The sequence below is a fragment of the Salmo salar genome, chromosome 06, assembly GCF_965601325.2.
Source record: "Salmo salar chromosome 06, fSalSal1, whole genome shotgun sequence".
Classification (NCBI taxonomy): domain Eukaryota; kingdom Metazoa; phylum Chordata; class Actinopteri; order Salmoniformes; family Salmonidae; genus Salmo; species Salmo salar.
Genome location: NC_138296.1, coordinates 32706014 through 32723409, shown reverse-complemented (window position 1 = coordinate 32723409; position 17396 = coordinate 32706014). Strand labels below are relative to the sequence as shown.

At 42.2% G+C, this 17396-nt stretch overlaps 1 protein-coding gene across 1 annotated transcript in view; it reads left to right on the top strand.

Annotated features, from left to right (window-relative positions):
- The first annotated feature begins 3259 nt into the window (after positions 1-3259).
- mypc1 (Myosin-binding protein C, slow-type) overlaps positions 3260-17396 on the top strand; it is a 47209-nt gene continuing 33072 nt past the window's right edge. Inside the window, exon 1 of the mRNA NM_001146386.2 lies at positions 3260-3345. Coding sequence (NP_001139858.1) covers positions 3324-3345 — 22 coding nt within the window. The 5' untranslated portion in view covers positions 3260-3323. The remainder of the gene's footprint in view (positions 3346-17396) is intronic.

Genomic DNA, 17396 nt, shown 5'->3' with positions numbered 1-17396 from the left:
TGTTTGATGGTTTGTCGGAGGGCATAGTAGGATTTCTTATAAGCTTCCGGGTTAGAGTCCCGCACCTAGAAAGCAGCGGCTCTACCCTTTAGCTCAGTGTGAATGTTGCCTGTAATCCATGGCTTCTGGTTGGGGTATGTGCGTGCAGTCACTGTGGGGACGATGTCCTCGATGCACTTATTGATAAAGCCAGTGACTGATGTAGTGTACTCCTCAATGCCATCGGAAGAATCCCAGAACATATTCCACTCTGTGCTAGCAAAACAGTCCTGTAGTTTAGCATCTGCTTCATCTGACCACTTTTTTATAGACCGAATCACTGATGCTTCCTGCTTTATATTCTGTTTATAAGCAGGATTCAGGAGGATAGAATTGTGGTTAGATATGCCAAATGGAGGGTGAGGGAGAGCTTTGTATGTGTCTCTGTGTGTGGATTACAGGTGATCTAGAATTTTTTTCCCTCTGGTTGTGAATTTAACATGCTGATAGAAATTAGGTATAACTGATTTAATTTTCCCTGCATTAAAGTCCCTGGCCACTAGGAGCGCCGCCTCTGGGTGAGCGGTTTTCTGTTTGCTTATTTCCTTATATAGCTGACTGAGTGCGGTCTTAGTGCCAGCATCCGTCTGTGGTGGTAAATAAACAGCCACAAAAAATATAGATGAAAACTCTCTTGGCAAATAGTGTGGTCTACAGCTTATCATGAGATACTCTACTTCAGGCGAGCAAAATCTAGAGACTTCCTTAGATTTTGTGCACCAGCGGTTGTTTACAAATATGCACAGACCGCCCTCCCCCTCGTCTTAGTGTGCTGTTCGATCTAGCCAGTGCAGCGTATATCCCGCAAGCTGAATATCCATGTCGTCATTCATCCACGATTCGGTGAAACGTTACAGTTTTTGATGTCCCGTTGGTAGGATATTCGTGATTGTACCTCGTCTAATTTATTGTCCAATGATTGTACGTTGACAAGTAATACTGACGGTAAAGGCAGATTTCACACTCGCCATCGGCGGATACTTACGAGGCACCCCGCTCTGTGTCCTCTGTACCTGCGTCTCTTTCTCTTGCCAATGACGGAGATTTTGGCCTTGTCGGGTGTCTGAAGTACATCCTGTGCGTCCTGCTTGTTGAAGAAAAAATCTTTGTCTAATCCGAGGTGAGTGATCACTGTCCTGATATCCAGAAACTCTTTTTTGCCGTAAGATGCGGTGGTAGAAACATTATGTACAAAATAAGTTACATATAATTCCAGGGGTTTTCTTTATTTTTACTATTTTCTACATTGTAGAATAATAGTGAAGACATCAAAACTATGAAATAATACATATGGAATCATGTAGTAACCAAAAAATTGTTAAACAAATCAAAATATATTTTACATTTGAGATTCTTCAAAATAGCCACTCGTTTTCCTTGATGACAGCTTTGCACAATCTTGGCATTCTCTCAACCAGCTTCAGGAGGTAGTCACCTGGAATGCATTTCAATTAACAGGTGTGCGACTGTCACAAAAAATGTCGTACTCGTCACGGAAAATGTCGTACTGGAGACAAGAGGACCAAGGCGCAGCGAAAATGTGAATACTCATGGTTTTAATTTAAAAAAAAGGAGTAAAGTATTCACTGACAAAACAATAAAGGTGACAACAGCAACAGTTTTACAGGCTCTACAAACGCAGTGCAAAAACAACTACCCACAACCCCAAAGAAAAACACACACACCTATATAGGACTTCCAATCAAAGGCAACTCAACACACCTGCCTTCAATTGGAAGTCCCAATCACCAACAAACATTCACACACAAAAAAACTGCCACCTCCTGACCCCAAAACTAATACAATAGCTCCATCTGCTGGTCAGGACGTGACAGCGACAGTCCATCATTACTTTAAGACATGAAGGTCAGTCAATTCAGAACATTTCAAGAACTTTGAAAGTTTCTCCAAGTGCAGTTGCAAAAACCATCAAGCGCTATGATGAAACTGGCTATCATGAGGATCGCCACAGGAAAGGAAGACCCAGAGTTACCTCTACTGCAGAAGATATATTATTAGTGTTAACTGCACCTCAGATTGCAACCCAAATAAATGCTTCACAGAGTTCAAGTAACAGACACACCTCAACATCTACTGTTCAGAGGAGACTGCGTGAATCGGGCCAAGAAACATGAGCAATGGACATTAGACCGGTGGAAATATGTCCTTTGGTCTGATGAGTCCAAATTTGAGATTTTTGGTTCCAACCGCTGTGTCTTTGTGAGACGCAGAGTAGGTGAACAGATGATCTCCTCATGTGTGGTTCCCACCGTGAAGCATGGAGGAGGAGGTGTGATGGTGTGGGGGTGCTTTGTTGGTGACACTGACAGTGATTTATTTAGAATTCAAGGCACACTTCACCAGCATGGCTACCACAGTATTCTGCAGCAATACACCATCCCATCTGGTCTGCGCTTAGTGGGACTACCATTTGTTTTTCAACAGGACAATGACCCAAAACATCTCTCCAGGCTGTGTAAGGGCTATTTGACCAAGAAGGAGTGATGGAGTGCTGCATCAGATGACCTGGCCTCCACAATCACCCAACCTCAACCCAATTGAGATAGTTTGGGATGAGTTGGACTGCAGAGTGAAGGAAAAGCAGCCAACAAGTGCTCAGCATATGTGGGAACTCTTTCAAGACTTGGAAAAGCATCCCTCATGAAGCTGGTTGAGAGAATGCCAAGAGTGTGCGAAGCTGTCATCAAGGCAAAGGGTGGCTACTTTGAAGAATCTAAAATCTATTTTGATTTGTTGAAAAAAAAATGGTTACGACATGATTCCATATGTGTTATTTCATAGTTTGATGTCTTCACTAAACAGGTGGGGCTCCACTGATTTTGTTGGATAAACCTGGGTCAATGGAAACTTGCCTAAGGTGTCTTGTGTTAGACAGTCAAAAGTGAGATCGAGAACAGTCAGACAATCAACCTGTCAATCAATGCTAATCGGTGTGTCAATCAATTAGCTAATGGGCTGGCTCTCGCCCTACCGTGTTAACCAATTAACAATTTCCAGCCTGGCCGCCCTCTTCATTACTGCATCAAACCCCCCTTCACCTCTATGCTGTCTTCCTTTCCTCCTCACCCTCTACCCCTTCCTTCTTTCCTCAGAGATCCTGGATCCCCTCTAGGTGTCATCTGACAACCTTTCCCTGGGGAGGGGGACTGTAGTGGAGAGGGAGTAGGGAATAAAAAGGGATGAAGGAGGAAAAGCAGACAGACTAACAGACAAGGAGGGAGGGAGACACAGTCAAAGGAAGAGATAGACACACTATCGCAGCTATGCCCGAAGCCAAGAAGCCAGGTAAGCAGGTCATACACATTGTACACTTCGATACTGTTGTACAGCTAGTGTCCTCTTTGGATTTCTGTGTATCTATATTGGTCAGTGTTCTTCCTGTCATCGACCGAGACAGACTCTCTACTACTCCCATAGGCTGGTTCCCTACGTATGATAGTATGTTGTTGATCATGTGATATGTCGTTGTTTTTGCACTTTATACCCCCATAGCGTTCACGGTAGTAATAGATGAAGTTTATTGGCATATCTGTTGGGAAATGTTACAATAAGCATGACAAAGTGATGAAATCATCTGAATTAACATAGGTTGTATTCATTATGAAGGTAGAGTGAGGTAAAGAGAAAAGTGGATGGCAGGAAAGATAGTGAGAATCTGTCTGTTTTTGTGATGGTGGAGAGTCCAGGCAGTGGCAAGGTACAGGCCTATCTCGTCTCAATAGTTAGTTTGGAACTTTTATTATTATAGGCATTATGATAAGGGTTAAGGTTAGGTCTATGGTTAGAGTGGATAGTTAGTTAAAATGTTGTTGATAGATAATTGATTTACTGAACATCTACAAACTATCTATTTGGCACTATCGAAAATAGCACATATCTGTTAAAATTAGGTTATAGATTATAATAAGGTTCATGTTATTATTTGCACAGATCTGTGCTCTTTTACATCACAAAGTCTTCCCATGTCTGTAATAGACCCATACTGTTGATATGGGGGGAAAGTGGTTCAAATGTGAGGACTTATACATTGTTGGCCTATATTCAGACAGCATTAACACCAGCAATACGTAGGTCTTTTATGCATGGTTCTGGTTGTTGTGAAGACCTAGACATTGCAGCTCTGGCATCGGTTGACAAAACATTGCCATAAGTGTCAGTGAAATGTATTGCCCGTATGTAGTAATGCTTGTCTATCTGAGGGGATCTAAAATATGTCATGGTCTCTTTTCAACATCACCTGGCAACATGACATTTGAGAGACTCAAACAGGGAGGGAGAGAGGGAGAAGAATCATTCTTAGAAAGAAAGGTGCTATCTAGAACCTTAAAAAGTTATTTGGCTTTCCCCATAGGAGAACCCTTTGAAGAACCCTTTTGGGTTCCATGTATAACCCTTTCTACAGGGGGTTCTACATGGAACCCAAAAGGGTTCTACCTGGAACCAAAAAGCATTCTACCTGGAACCAAAAAGGGTTCTCCTATGGGGACAGCTGAAAAACCCTTTTGAAACTCTTTTTTTTCTAAGAGTGTAGTGTGGAAGAACAGAGTAGAGCAGTAGCATAGTAAAGCATAGCGATAAGATGAGGGGAGAAAGATGAACGAGATGATGTGTCGGAGGGGGTTATGCCATGTCAGGTGTGACCTCTTCACATCACTACTCTGCACCTCAGAGGCTCAATCTATCTGACCCTGATTGCCTGTCTACTTCACTTACACCTCTACTAAACTCTTTCATCTGGCTAACCGATTAATGTGGCCTGTTTGGATCCTTACCATAGACTATTAACTATATACAGTAAATGTATTCAAAGGGCATACAGTATCTTGTACTGTATTTACTATATGTTTCATTATTTGTTTTACTGTACTCTGTCAACTTACCTTACACACCCTTCGTTTCACCACTGTTATTCCTGTTTATACTGCCTGCCTGGCTGGCTCAGAGTAATTCCACACCAATTTCTTTACGTCTCAGCCATGTGTTGCCAATCTAGCATCATGACATCATGTAGATCGTGTTCCTGTCACCACATTAATTCCATCCTTTAGACTGCTCTCCCTTACTTTTACACCAACCCCAAATCCTTGCCCCCCCTTGAACTTCAACTCAGCCCCGGAGCCTTCCCCTCCCCCATGGCGACTGTCTGGTACTCAAGAAGCCACTGGGACATGGAGAAAGCACGCTTCCCAATAAACAGCATTAAGAATAGTTCTGCAGCCTGTGTGCTTAGCCTGAGGAAGGGGATTGAGCACACCAGAGAGGGAATACCTGCGCTCGGTCAACCTAGTGTTGTGGAAAATATTCATATTTTATCAGAGATATTAATGATTAGCCATGAATGTCTTGTGTTTTGGACATACAGTATATGATTGTGAGACACATCGTGGTATCAATTACACTCAGGCTATATGAGGGGTGATAACAGGTGAAGAGTTATTTGTTGACGCTGCTTCCCTTCATCAGGGGAGCGAAAATAACACAATTAATTATTCACTGTAATGCAGTGAAAGACCAGCATCTTTACACCCCCCTCCCTGGGGGTCTGGAGCAGTGGACCGGTGCAGGGAAATGTCCCTAATAGAGTGTTATGATATCCCACCAACGTGTTTTGCCTTGGGGTCATTTGATTATTGAAAGTTTAGGGTTTCATGACCCCCTCAAGTGGAGGCTCTTCAGAGGAGGAAGGGGAGGACCATCCTAATCAGTGAATAAAAAAAATAGTGAAACATTTAAAAGTGATCTTTTTTAGATAAAACTGTACTAAATATATTCACGTCAGCAAATAACTGATTAAATCACTCTGTGAAGGTCTATGGTAGCCTTAACAGCACTCTGTAGGGGGGCACCATGGTGTAGCCAGAGGACAGCTATTTTCTGTCCTCCTCTGGGTACATTAACTTCAATACTATAATCTGGACCCTTTCTTTCTTAAATTATCTGCTGAAATTATTGCAACCCCTATTACTAGCCTGTTCAACCTCTCTTTCGTGTCATCTGAGATTCCCATAGATTGGAAAGCAGCTGCTGTCATCTCCCTCTTCAAAGGAGGGGACACTCTTGACCCAAATTGCTACAGACCTAAATCCATCCTACCCTGCCTTTCTAAGGTCTTCGAAAGCCAAGTCAACAAACAGATTACCGACCATTTCGAATCCCACCGCACCTTCTCCGCTATGCAATCTGGTTTCAGAGCTGGTCATAGGTGCACCTCAGTCACACTCAAGGTCCTAAACGATATCGTAACCGCCATCGATAAGAAACAATACTGTGCTGCCGTATTCACTGACCTGGCCAAAGCTTTCGACTCTGTCAATCACCACATCCTCATCGGCAGACTCAATAGCCTTGGTTTCTCAAACGATTGCATCGCCTGGTTCACCAACTACTTCTCTGATAGAGTTCAGTGTGTCAAATCGGAGGGCCTGTTGTCCAGACCTCTGGCAGTCTCTATGGGGGTGCCACAGGGTTCAATTCTCGGGCCGACTCTTTTCTCTGTATACATCAATGATGTTGCTCTCGCTGCTGGTGATTCTCTGATCCACCTCTACGCAGACGACACCATTCTGTATACTTCTGGCCCTTCTTTGGACACTGTGTTAACAACCCTCCAGACGAGCTTCAATGCCATACAACTCTCCTTCCGTGGCCTCCAACTGCTCCTAAATACAAGTAAAACTAAATGCATGCTCTTCAACCGATCGCTGCCTGCACCTGCCCGCCTGTCCAGCATCACTACTCTGGACGGTTCTGACTTAGAATGTGGACAACTACAAATACCTAGGTGTCTGGTTAGACTGTAAACTCTCCTTCCAGACTCACATCAAACATCTCCAATCCAAAGTTAAATCTAGAATTGGCTTCCTATTTTGCAACAAAGCGTCCTTCACTCATGCTGCCAAACTTACCCTCATAAAACTGACTATCCTACCGATCCTCGACTTCGGCGACGTCATTTACAAAATAGCCTCCAATACCCTACTCAACAAACTGGATGCAGTCTATCACAGTGCCATCCGTTTTGTCACCAAAGCCACCACTGCGACCTGTATGCTCTCGTTGGCTGGCCTTCGCTTCATAATCGTCGCCAAACCCACTGGCTCCAGGTCATCTACAAGACCCTGCTAGGTAAAGTCCCCCCTTATCTCCGCTCACTGGTCACCATAGCAGCACCCACCTGTAGCACGCGCCCAAAGCCAATTCCTCCTTTGGCCGTCTCTCCTTCTAGTTCTCTGCTGCCAATGACTGGAACGAACTACAAAAATCTCTGAAACTGGAAACACTTATCTCCCTCACTAGCTTTAAGCACCAGCTGTCAGAGCAGCTCATAGATCACTGCACCTGTACATAGCCCATCTATAATTTAGCCCAAACAACTACCACTTTCCCTACTGTATTTATTTATTTTATTTATTTTGCTCCTTTGCACCCCATTATTTCTATTTCTAGTTTGCACTTTCTTCTACTACAAATCTACCATTCCAGTGTTTTACTTGCTATATTGTATTTACTTTGCCACCATGGCCTTTTTTGCCTTTACCTCCCTTATCTCACCTCATTTGCTCACATTGTATATAGACATATTTTTCTACTGTATTATTGACTGTATGTTTGTTTTACTCCATGTGTAACTCTGTGTTGTTGTATGTTGTCGAACTGCTTTGCTTTATCTTGGCCAGGTCGCAATTGTAAATGAGAACTTGTTCTCAACTTGCCTACCTGGTTAAATAAAGGTGAAATAAAAAAAAAAATTAAAAAAAATACAAGGCTCATGGATCTCACCCCCTTCCATAGACTTATACAGTAATTATGACAACTTCCGGAGGACGTCCTCCGACCTCTCAGAGCTCTTGCAGCATGAACTGACATGTTGTCCATCCAATTAATGGATCAGAGAATTAATCTAGATCTGAAAGTATAAGCTACAGCTAGCTATAGCACTGCAGTGCATAATATGTGGTGAGTAATTGACTCAAAGAGAAAGAAAGACAATAGTTGAACAGTTTTTAACAAATTAATTTCTTCAAAAATGTAGGAACAGTGGAAACACGTTGTCTGGAATAATGAATCACACTTCACCATCTCGCAGTCGAATGGACGAATCTGGGTTTGGCGGATGCCAGGAGAACGCTACCTGCCCGAATGCATAGTGCCAACTGTAAAGTTTGGTGGAGGAGAAATAATGGTCTGGGGCTGTTTTTCATTGTTTGGGCTAGGCCACTTAGATCCAGTGAAGGGAAATCTTAATGCTACAGCATACAATGACATTCTAAATTATTATGTGCTTCCAACTGTGTGGCAACAGTTTGGGGAAGGTCTTTTCCTGTTTCAGCATGACCTAATCGCCCAACATCAGTGCCCGACCTCACTAATGCTCTTGTGGCTGAATGGAAGCAAGTCCCCGCAGCAATGTTCCAACATCTAGTGGAAAGCCTTCCCAGAAGAGTGGAGGCTGTTATATCAGCAAAGGGGTGACCAACTCCATATTAATGCCGATGATTTTGGAATGAGATGTTCGACGATACTTTTGTCATGTCGTGTATATTGACGTTAGCTAATATGGTGACAACGATGCAGGCTGTGTGTAGCACTTATGGTATGAATGTTTGGCTTGGAGAGGTTTTTTCACCTGGTCACAGACAGCTGTTGTGCTGTGCACTGAAGTCCTCAAGTGAAGGGAAAATGTGAGAGGAGGAGAGTGCGTAAATGTGATGATGCTGTTTGTATGGCTGCTATGAAAGTGAACTGTGTGATCAGGGGTGTATTCATTCCACCAATTCTGTAGCAAAATATTTCTTAAACAGAAGCAAACGGAACTAAACGGGATGAACCTACCTGAATTTGTCCAATAAAAACTTGTTTTAGTTGCAAAACATAATGTTTTTAAACTGTTTGGACTAATGATTACACCCTAGATCAGCTAGATGCAGGCAAGAGTGTGCAATGCGGTATTGAATGTGTACCTGTCTGTCACGTTGATTACACCAATTTGTCTCTTGACCTGTGCACCTACGTTAAACTTTAATTTGTAGGCTAGGATGTAGCAACCTCATGATGGGTATAGGACAAATTCAAGTATCATGCCGTAGTCTAAACCTATCGTTGTTACACGGAGCTTGGTGAAAGGAATATGAATGACAGTCATCCAATATACTGTAATAGAATTAAGGCCCTTAAAATGTTTTACCGTCCTCCCTAATCTTAAATGGCACCGACTGCCACTGACTGCCACTGACCCCCTCTACCCACACCCCTCCCACACCCATTTCCACCCCTTCTTCTGGACTGGGCCCTGCTGCCTGGACAGATTGGCAGGGAAAGACTGGCGTCTCCTGACCCTCCTCCCTCCTCTTCCACACACTGCCCTCATTAAACCGAGGCAGTGAGTATAGCATTACCTCATACCAGGACCGTCACCATGCCCCCCCAGGTATGCAGCTCTGGCTTGATGGATTACAGACAGATGCAGAGTCAACAGAGAGCCAGAGGAGTTCACAATCAGAGTGTGAACCGTTAAGCCCCAATATGTCATTAACTAAGACTTTATAAACACTCTGTAAGCATTTTGTGGCAGATAGGAACACTGGCAATAGTATTTGGTAATGTCCTCTAATATAAAAGTTTTTTTCTGAGCTTTGAGCCAGACCTATTTTAAGCGCCCTCTGGTAAGGCACGGAGAGAGATGCGGAGGGAATGGTAATGAATGGAGATGAATGGAAAAGATAGAGGACAGTTTGGGATGATATTTATGGGTTCTCGTTTATTCCATTCTGCAGATTCTACTTCCCTAAAGAGGTGTCATTTTCCTCTGTGCCAAAGTGTTTTTTGTTGAAAGCTTTCTATTTACAAGATGTTCTAAAATACTCCAAATAGTATTTGGTATTGTCCTCTCTCTCCGTTTACTTCTCTACCACTCATATTACCATGTCTCATCCTCTCTCCTCCACTGTTCCACTATAGACCTTCACCCCAGACGTGTGCCAGCGGATGGGGGGAGGGGTAGCGGAGAGAGACATCACTTGAGGAATGTATACAGGCTATATTTCTTATCATCATTACTGTCTGATAAAATACAGTGTGATATACTACTCTCCCAGGTTCTCTCCCCTCCCTCCCTATGTTCCCTTACAGGCTTACCTCAGTACTGTAGTACCCTAGTAAATGTCCTCCCACCTCTTCCCGTTGCCATGTTGGAAAACATGAAAGCGGTTCGTTAAACAGGTGAAGTTATAGTTGCCAGCCCAGTGACTTCTATAGCCCACACATGCTGTGGTATAAGACAGCTGCAGCGATTACACAGCACAACTACTGCACAGTGGAAACAAATACACCTGGCTGGGACCCACCACAACCTCCGCCAAGTTACAACCACAAATAATTACTACATTAGAGTTGTATTAATGCTATTCATAGCAAGACCTGATGCCAGCAATATAGGCCTGCATATATGTTATGGTATTTATTCAACTTACATTACTCTCCCTCCACCATGCCACCTTCCCTAGTCCCCTACTACTACTCCTTAGAATATGCCCCCTCCTTCTGCTTTTGTCCAGAAAACACTGTATGACATATACCTCTATAACTCATATCATCGGAACTGTCAAATAAAACCGCCAAATGATGGAGCGATATAGAGAGCAGAGGCTTAAGTGTACTCTCATGCTGCCAAAAGCATCACTCTCTTCATCCTCATCATAAAACGATGAAACTCCATCAGTCACACTCTGCCCCCAGCATAGATGCCCGCCAAATGCCAATAATACCATTGATACTCCACCACACGCTCAGTGGTATAAATAGACCCTTTGAATATAAATCTCCTCTTTGAGTCCTTATGTGAATATGCCCGATTGGTGCTATAGTTGAATATATTTATGAAAATGTGAAAATGCCTGCATTATATACAGGTTGATGTTTATTTTCATGAATCTTGCCCCGTATGCAGAACTGAGCTTTTTCCACTAGATGGGCCAGCTGCAAAGTCAAAATAGTCTGTATCATAAAAATGAATGAAAATAAAAAATGAGATTTTTGGTCTTAATTTAAGGTTAGAGTTAGGCATTAGGGTTAGCAGTGTGGTTGAGGTTCGGGTTAGGTTTTGATGACTTTGTGGCTGTGCCAGCCAGTGACCTCACTTCAGAGCTGCCTCCAGGGCAAGATTCATGACAATAAATTCCAACCTGCGTATTATTATAGATAAATAAGCACATTCTGATGTCTAGATAAAGGTGACTATTTGTATCACATACTGTATGTACTGTAGGTCATGCACTTAGAAATATAACTACTCATTGAATTACAATACTAGATACAACTACGAACACTAAACATTTGGACTTTATTAGCCCACACAGCTACAAGGAGGTTAGGTTTAGGTCCTCATGTTGAAGTTTACAGAGACCCCAACTGATGTATAGAACAATCTTAAAATGATCTACTTTGGTTTAGAAACAAGCATCATGAAACCTCTTAACACAATAAATGAATTTGATTTGGTGAAAATCACCTGTTTGGACCTAACTTGCTTGCCTCTTTTTCCATGTGGTTTCGTCCATGAAATGATGGAAGAAACCCCTTTGGCTCAACTTAACCCACTCTCCCATACTGATATGCAGGATTTTTTGGGGTGTGCAGCATCACATGTGAGTAATGTTATGAGTAATGAGACATGTACAGTGGATTGGGAAAGTATTCAGACCCTTTGACTTTTTCCACATTTTGTTACGTTACAGCTTTATTCTAAAATTGATTAAATTGATTGTTTTCCTAATCAATCTACACACAATATCCCATAATGACAAAGCAAAAACTTTTTTTTTTTTTTAAATGTTTCCAAAAGTATTACAAATAAAAAACAGAAACCTTATTTACATAAGTGTTCAGACCCTTTGCTATGAGACTCGAAATTGAGCTCAGGTGCATCCTGTTTCCATTGATCATCCTTGAGATGTTTCTTCAACTTGATTGGAGTCCACCTGTGGTAAATTCAAATGATTGGACATGATTTGGAAAGGTACACACCTGTCTATATAAGGTCCCACAGTTGACAGTACATGTCAGAGCAAAAACCAAGCTATGAGGTCGAATGAAGTGTCCGTAGAGCTCCGAGACAGGATTGTGTCGAAGCAAAGATCTGGGAAAGGGTACCAAAACATTTCTGCAGCATTGGAGGTCCCCAAGAACACAGTGGCCTCCATCATTCTTAAATTGAAGAAGTTTGGAACCACCAAGACTCTTCCTAGAGCTGGTCGCCCGGCCAAACTGAGCAATCAAGGGAGAAGGACCTTTGTCAGGGAGGTGACCAAGAACCCGATGGTCATTCTGACAGAGCTCCAGAGTTCCTCTGTGGAGATGGGAGAACCTTCCAGAAGGACAACCATCTCTGCAGCACTCCACTAATCAGGCCTTTATGGTAGAGTGGCCAGACCGAAGCCACTCCTCAGAAAAAGGCATGACAGCCTGCTTGGAGTTTGCCAAAAAGCACCTAAAGGACTGTCAGACCATGAGAAACAAGATTGTCTGGTCTGATGAAACCAAGATTGGCCTGAAAGCCAAGCTTCACGTCTGGAGGAAACCTGGCACCTTCACTACAGTGAAGCATGGTGGTGGCAGCATCATGCTGTGGGGATGTTTTTCTGCGGCAGGGACTGGGAGACTAGTCCGGATCGAGGGAAAGATGAACGGAGCAAAGTACAGAGTACAAAGTACTTTGACATTATGGGGTATTGTGTGTACATTGATTGGAGAAAATAAAATTTGAATATGTTTTAGAATAAGGCTGTAACCTAAACATTTTTGGAAAAAGGGAAGGGGTCTGAATACTTTCTGAATGCACTGTATGTCACACGTATATCACACGTCTATAGGTTGTAGATATCTCTGTGGTGTTGTGAGGGTCACCAAGCGCCATTAACACAACATGTTGCCTTTAACTCACGGTTGTAGACGTGTTAAAGTGTCACGCCCTCTCCCCCTCCCTGGCGCTCGAAGGCACCAGGCTCCCCAGCATTACGCACTCCTGCCACCATCATTACGCACACCTGCCTTCCCCCGTCATGCGCATCAGCAATTATTGGACTCGATCACCTGTGTCATTACCTCCCTTATATCTGTCTGTCCCAAGCTCTGTTCCCTGGTTCAGGATTAATGTTCCTATGTCATTGTGTTACCCGTGTGCTGACGCTGTTCCTGTCTTGTTCCATTTCTGTTCCTCATTAAAATGTTCAACTCCCCGTACCTGCTTCTCTACTCCAGCGTCGGCCCCTACATTAAAGAACCTATAGGTAGGTATTTCAGAAGCCCTCTAACATTGGCTTAAGGGAAAGGAATCCTCACCAAGAATACTGTAGATGCATTACAGCAAGCCTAAAATATATAACTCTAATGGTAATATAAAACAAACATGTTATTTTCAAGACCCAGGTCACAATATATACATTGTGACCTGGGTCAGTGACGAAATTAGCGAACACTTCAAAGATTAAGCCTTTGAAAGTGATGTATAAAATGAGGCCACACGTGGCAGTAGAATTTCTATGGCATACTGCTACTGTATCTGAGGGAGGAGAAGCACACAGAGAGAAGGAAGAGGGGGGAAAGGTCAAGAGAGATTAAGAACATTCCATGGAGGTTACCCTTCAAAAAGAGAGAGAGAGAGAGAGAGAGAGAGAGGGAGAAGTAGAGGGGGAGAGAGCTGAGTGAGTATATATATATAAGAAATACTCAGGCTACCTGGTACGAATGTTGAAAGATTCTGTATATTTTGAGAAAGTATATGATATCCTTAATCCATATAACCCTGTGAGTGAAGACGTGCACTTTCATTTACTGTATAGCATAGTTCAAAAGCCAAATGTCCCTCCCACGCATTTCCATTTCTTATTGAATGGTTAAGAACTTGCCATTTTGATTTGTCCCTGATAACCTCTTAGGGATCCCTTAACTCCCATTCCCGCTCGGATCCCGTTAACGGGATTGATTTGAAAAAATAGAGCTTAACTTCTTGTTAATCCAGCCACTGTGTCAGATTTCAAAAAGGCTTTACGGCGAAAGCAGACCATGCGATTATCGGAGGACAGCACCCCGCATACAAACACATGAAAATCAGATTTCAACCAGGCAGGTGCGCGACAAAAGTCAGAAATAGCAATATAATTAATGCCTTACCTTTGAAGATCTTCTTCCGTTGGCACTCCAAAATGTCCCAGAAACATCACAAATGGTCCTTTTGTTCATTTAAGTCATTTTCGATAATGTCCTTCTTTATGTCCCAAAAATGTCCATTTATTTGGCGCGTTTGATTCAGAAATACACCGGTTTCAACTCGCCCAACATGCCTACAAAGTATCTAATAAGTTACCTGTAAACTTGGTCCAAACATTTCAAACAACTTTCCTAATCCAACCTTAGGTATCCTAAAACGTAAATAAACGATACAATTTAAGACGGAAAGAACTGTTTCTAATACCGGAAAAAAACAACGTCAAGCGCGTTCCATGTCGCGTGCACCAAAAGACTTGAGTCCATCTGAGTGACACATGGAAAGAACAGGACTTCTTCTTCATTTCTCAAAAGAAAAACATAAACCAATTTCTAAAGACTGTTGACATCTAGTGGAAGCCATAGGAACTGCAACCAGATACCTATTAAAAAGGGCTTCCCATAGAAAACTAATGGAAACACATTGACCTCAAAACATTTTTTCCATGGATGGATTGTGCTCGCGGTTTCGCCTGCCAAATCAGTTCTGTTATACGCACAGACATTATTCAAACAGTTTTAGAAACTTCAGAGTGTTTTCTATCCAAATCTAACAATTATAGCTTTTATATAATCTACTAATAATATGCATATCCTAGCTTCTGGGCCTGAGTAGCAGGCAGTTTACTTTGGGCACGCTTTTCATCCGGACGTGAAAATACTGCCCCCTAGCCCAAAGAGGTTTTAATCTGTAAATCTCAAATGATGATTATAATATAATATGATGGATTTTTCCCAAAAAGATGCAGCACCACTATTCAGAGCAGTGAGACTGAGGCATGAATATAGAGAAGAAACTGTTCTATATTCTCCGTCATATATATATATATAGACATATATATAGACATATATATATATATATATATATATATATATAGACATATATATAGACATATATATATATATATAGACATATATATAGACAAAAGTCAAAGGGTATACACACATATATATATATATACACACACATACACATACACATACAGTTGAAGTTGGAAGTTTACATACACCTTAGCCAAATACATTTATTTTAAGAATGTGAAATGTCAGAATAATAGTAGAGAGAATGATTGATTTATTTCAGCTTTTATTTCTTTCATCACATTCCCAGTGGGTCAGAAGTTTACATACTCTCAATTAGTATTTGGTAGCATTGCCTTTAAATTGTTTAACTTGGGTCAAACGTTGGGTGAATTTTGGCCCATTCCTCCTGACAGAGCTGTAACTGAGTCAGGTTTGTAGGCCTCCTTGCTCGCACACGCTTTTTCAGTTCTGCCCACAAATTTTCTATAGGATGAGGTAAGGCCTTTGTGATGGCCACTCCAATACCTTGACGTTGTCGTCCTTAAGTCATTTTGCCACAACATTGAAAGTATGCTTGGGGTCATTGTCCATTTGGAAGTCCCATTTGCGACCAAGCTTTAACTTCCTGACTGATGTCTTGAGATGTTGCTTCAATATATCCACATAATTTTCCATCCTCATGACGCCATCTATTTTGTGAAGTGCACCAGTCCCTCCTGCAGCAAAGCACCCCCACAACATGATGCTCCCCCCCAGCCCCCGTGCTTCAGTGTTGGGATGGTGTTCTTCGGCTTGCAAGCCTCCCCCTTTTTCCTCCAAACATAACGATGGTCATTATGGCCAAACAGTTCAATTTTGTTTCATCAGACCAGAGGACATTTCTCCAAAAAGTACGATCTTTGTCCCTATGTGCAGTTGCAAACCGTAGTCTGGCTGTTTTATGGCGGTTTTGGAGCAGTGGCTTCTTCCTTGCTGAGCGGCCTTTCAGGTTATGTCGACATAGGACTCATTTTACTGTGGATATAGATACTTTTGTACCAAGGTCCTTTGCTGTTGTTCTGGGATTGATTTGCACTTTTCGCAGCAAAGTACATTCATCTCTAGGAGACAGAACACGTCTCCTTCCTGAGCGCTATGGCGGCTGCGTGGTCCCATGGTGTTTATACTTGTGTACTATTGTTTGTACAGATGAACGTGGTATCTTCAGGCGTTTGGAAATTGCTCCGAGGGATGAACCAGACTTGTGGAGGTCTACCAATTTTTTCTGAGGTCTTGTCTGATTTATTTTGTTTTTCCCATGATGTCAAGCAAAGAGGCACTGAATTTGAAGGTAGGCCTTGAAATACGTCCACAGGTACACCTCCAATTGACTCTAACGTTGTCAATTAGCCTATCAGAAGCTTCTAAAGCCATGGCATCATTTTCTGGAATTTTCCAAGCTGTTTAAAGGCACAGTCAACTTAGTGTATGTAAACTTCTGACCCACTGGAATGGTGATACAGTGAGTTATAAGTGAAATAATCTGTCTGTTAACAATTGTTGGAAAAATTACTTGTGACATGCACAAAGTAGATATCCTAACCGACTTGCCAAAACTATAGTTTGTTAACAAGACATTTGTGGAGTGGTTGAAAAACGAGTTTTAATGACTCCAACATAAGTGTATGTAAACTTCCGATTTCAACTGTGTATATATAGCACCTGACAGCTTCTTGATATGCCACACCTGTCAGGTGGATGGACTATCTTGGCAAAGGAGAAATGCTCAGTAACAGGGATGTAAACTGATTTGTGCACAAAATTGGAGATATATAATATTTTTGTGTATATGGAACATTTCTGGGATCTTTTATTCTAACTCATGAAACATGGGACCAACACTTTACATGTTGCATTTATATTTTTGTTCAGTATATATTTAGAGGAAGGCTTGACAGTGATGGGGCAGCTTGGGTAGAGAAATCGAGGAAATCAAACACTGGTTCATCAACTATCTCACAGGATATTTGTTAAATATACACCATGGTATCCATCTCTCCCATGACTAAATCTGATGGAGCTGACCCTCAAGCCCTCAACTGAACACTTCTCACCATATCTGACCCCTGATGGCCTTTCTCATTTACCTCTCCCTCTAGCTCCTTCTCACTTTCTCTCATTTCTCGCTCTCTTCTCTTCTCTCGCTCTCATCTTTTCTCTCTGTCTCTGTCATTTTGTCTGTCTCTCTCTCTCGCACTCTATCTCTCTCCTCTCTCTCTGACTTAACACTGTAC